The sequence below is a fragment of the Sinocyclocheilus anshuiensis genome, unplaced genomic scaffold (assembly GCF_001515605.1).
Source record: "Sinocyclocheilus anshuiensis isolate Anshui unplaced genomic scaffold, SAMN03320099.WGS_v1.1 scaffold219, whole genome shotgun sequence".
In the NCBI taxonomy this organism is placed as follows: domain Eukaryota; kingdom Metazoa; phylum Chordata; class Actinopteri; order Cypriniformes; family Cyprinidae; genus Sinocyclocheilus; species Sinocyclocheilus anshuiensis.
In genome coordinates, this window is record NW_015548200.1 from 274,744 (window position 1) to 278,492 (window position 3,749).

Below are 3,749 nucleotides of genomic sequence, written 5' to 3' on the forward strand. Positions count from 1 at the left end.
GACACAGACATTGTGGTGGTAAAAATGAGATATCTTCAAGTGAGAGAGAAAAGAAAATGGATAATGACATTTTGAATTAAGCAACTTGGAACAAACGAGAATAATCACAATGCAAATGATCAAGGACAATCTAAATGGATGAATTTGAAAAAGAATGATAGTAAAACTAAGTTAATTAAAAAGTTAAATCAGCTTGAGTTAAACTAGTTGTCGCCAAACGCAATAATCGTGTTAGCAGTGCTGAACGATACCAGGAAATATGAATTCCCTGAATGGGAGATGACAACATATCACAATCCTGCATAATACTCTAGTTGCTGCAGGAAGCAATTACCATCCATAATTTTTTTCTAATAAACTTGTATCCCTCTGATGACGACCAATTAAACATGCACAATTATGGTTACCATATAGTTATTCATGAGATGATTAGCATGCCCTCCTTGCATTCAGATTGGCTGCATACTGATAAGACGCAGGTTAAGCGACAGATAAATATGCAAATGGAATGCAAATCATCATACAGAAATAGCAGGAAGGCACATGGTGTGCTGTCAATAATAGGAAATTAAGAGGTGTGAATATTTATGTATGCACCTAAGTGAAACGTTTCCAAATAATTTTGAACAATAATACATTTTTATTATTTGTACATTAGTCTATATAAGTTATTCAAGGATGAGCAAAACTTAAAACTGTCCTTTTTCTGTTCTTGTTCAACTCACCAGAACAGATTTTAGAGAACTGAGCGACAGTTCACATGAGGATAACTGTTGGTACAATCTCTCTCATTCAGTCTTTCTTCCTCCATTATACACAAAATGATTCATGAATGCAATTATCACTCAAGCGTCAGCATTTTGAGATTTATTATGTTACTTTTATATCGCACACACAAAAATAATATGTACAATTACATTTTGGCAGACCATTTTTTATCACATTGTTCATTCTGTATGTATAATCAGTTTATCTACAGTATATGTAATACAATCTGTTTATTAGTTGATCTAGAAACAATATATCACAACAATGAAAGTTGATGCTAAGGAGATCATAACTGCAGAACTCTAATATACTGTAGTATTTCTCATTGTCGCATTAGTATTGCTCATCCATAACTTTAAGTGTAGTCACATGAAGTCACTGTATGAGAACATAACTGCAGTGAACTAATACAGTGTAATACAACACCGCTAAGATCACATCTGCTTCACACAAACACATATACTTCAGATATTTCATATGCACAACTAGTGTGTATGTAAACACCAATCCGAGCAGCAAAGACAATCTATGATTTCATGCCTAGTTGGCTAGTTGATTTTTTTACTTCAATGCTTTAGAATTGTACACACTTAGTACAAGGAAATGTCTTATGCAATAATGCGTCTGAATTTGGATAGAGCTTAAAATTGTGTCAATTTTCATAATTATCCAGGTTACACAAAAAAAGAATATAGGTTGGAAATGTTTGTGAAAGTCTCCTTCACTGAGGCAGAGCTTTCAGGATGGCGTTCACCTCTTCTGCTACAGCAGTCAATGCAAACTCAAACTGTTCCTGAAGACAGAAGAAGAGAAAGTGGAAGAAACTCAGCCAAGTACTTGAAAAACACCAACATTTTACACTAAGCACAAAGGCATATGTGATATATCTTGCGGAATAAAGGAAAAATGGACCTGAAGAGAATAATAAAAAAAGCAGTCAGAAGAAGACGTAATAAGTTGCTGGAAAGTACATACAAAATGTGCGTGTACTCCTTGTGTACACTGCAAATTCGTCAGTGTTAAATTCCCAGTGTTAAAGCATGTCAGAGTAAAGTGTTGACGTTATAGAGTTAGATTTTGAGAAATTAACACTATCAGAGATAGAAGCTGATTTGATTCAGTGTACAATCACAGTGTTACAGGTAACCAACACTTGCCAATGTTATTTCCAACATCCTGGTATTTATGCAGCGCTGTCACTGAAGAATCTTCCAGACGCCATTTTCCCTCAGTTTCAGAATAGCAACTGGTAAGTCAAGCTACCTCAGTGTTTGTACTTTATAGACTTTCTGTATGGAAATACAGTTATAAATGTACTGTTAGTGGTATCCATATATACACTGACAAAGTGTTAAATTTAACTCTATTGTTGTTAAATTTCCGATTTCCGATTTGCTGTGTAGATGTGTGTATTTAAAGCTGCAGAGAATGTGTGACTCAATGTGCTCTGTTCAAACTATGACTCAAAATCTGTCTCTTCCCTGAGGGGCACCCTGTGAAGATCGATCATTGTCTGAAGAGCGACCCTCAAAACTAACGTTTGAAACCAAAGCCTCCCACTGCAGGCCATGGAATAAACCAACCTAAAGTGGGCGTTGAGTCAGATGCAAAGCTTCACAAAACAAGAAACGGATAAAAATCCCTCTTGAATTAACTTAACATGCACTTTTCTGTATTTTGAACCAACATAAATTAGTCTCTCAAATAATGTAGTATGTAGTAAGTGACGGTAAAGGTTTTGATGTCAGTACAAAAACGAAACAGCTTGAATAAATATACTATTTTATCATTTTACTTTGTAGCGGTAATAGCTTGTGCTGGAGACATAGACCACCTAATGCATACAAATGACCATAAATGCATGAGAAGGACTTGATAATTTTCACAATTATCATTCACTGTCGTATGCAAAGCGATTTGGAAGAAAAAAGGCGACTGCGGAGTAAAAGTGTAAATGTGACCATTTTGCCACTAGATGGTGTCACATTAATGCCTCAATGTTCTCAAGACATGATGAAGTATGGCTGTGGATATTTATCTGACCAGTCAAGCTGTTTATGAGTTCTCTTCCAAGGTAAACAAAAGCCGGAGAGCTCATGGAGCTGCTAATGCACAAAAGATTCCTATTCTGGGCCAGGAATGGAGAGGGTAGAATGGATTTTATGAGGCAGACCAATTTAACACACGAGTACCTGCTTTGAGTGTTCTAAACGTGCAGGGCGAGGGGACATCCTTTGGACATATGTTGCTTTTTGGAGCAACACAGAGCTGAAATACTAACTGAGCAGGCCAGAACAGTAAAATCACAAATACTGTACTGTACAATCCAGAAACTGGCAGAACTAACAAACAACAGAGCTTGAGAGCAACCTGTTAGGTTAAGGTAAATACTTAAAGGGGTCATATGATGCGATTTCAAGTTTTCCTTTCTCTTTGGAGTGTTACAAGCTATTCGTGAATAGATAAGATCCCTAAAGTTGCAAAGATTAAAGTCTCAAACCCAAATAGATATTCTTTATAAAAGTTAAGACTCGTCCACGCCCTCCAAAAAGGCCTCATTTAAACACCCCCCCACATGTCTACGTCACTGTGTGGGAAGACTTACATAACGCCGCCCAAATGTTCACGCAAAGAAAGAAGGCGTAACTTTGATTCTCGCTGTAGTATTGTTGCTGCCACCGCTGCCGCCATGTCGTGGAGACACTGTTTCGTTGCGAAAGCGAAACTACTTTGTTTGGCCTTCCAAAAGAGGACACAACTAGAAATCAGTGGTTAAGTTGTATTTACAACACTGTTCCAGAACAGTTCAAATCAAATATTCAGATGTGTCCAGGACTGTTTCCTGATCCTGGTAGAGTAGACTACAATGCCGGCTGTTCTGACTCACAGACTGTAAGTATGTTTTCATATTTAAAGAATTTGACACTGATGATTCAAACGCGAGTTTTGAGCAGTGTAGAGTAGGGCTTGTTGTTTGTCAT

The 3,749-nt window shown here is 37.0% G+C and overlaps 1 protein-coding gene across 1 annotated transcript in view; it reads right to left on the reverse strand.

Annotated features, from left to right (window-relative positions):
- Positions 1–884: 884 nt before the first annotated feature.
- LOC107653275 (receptor-type tyrosine-protein phosphatase N2-like) overlaps positions 885–3,749 on the reverse strand; it is a 64,541-nt gene continuing 61,676 nt past the window's right edge. The window contains exon 13 of the mRNA XM_016439944.1: positions 885–1,561. Coding sequence (XP_016295430.1) covers positions 1,490–1,561 — 72 coding nt within the window. The 3' untranslated portion in view covers positions 885–1,489. The remainder of the gene's footprint in view (positions 1,562–3,749) is intronic.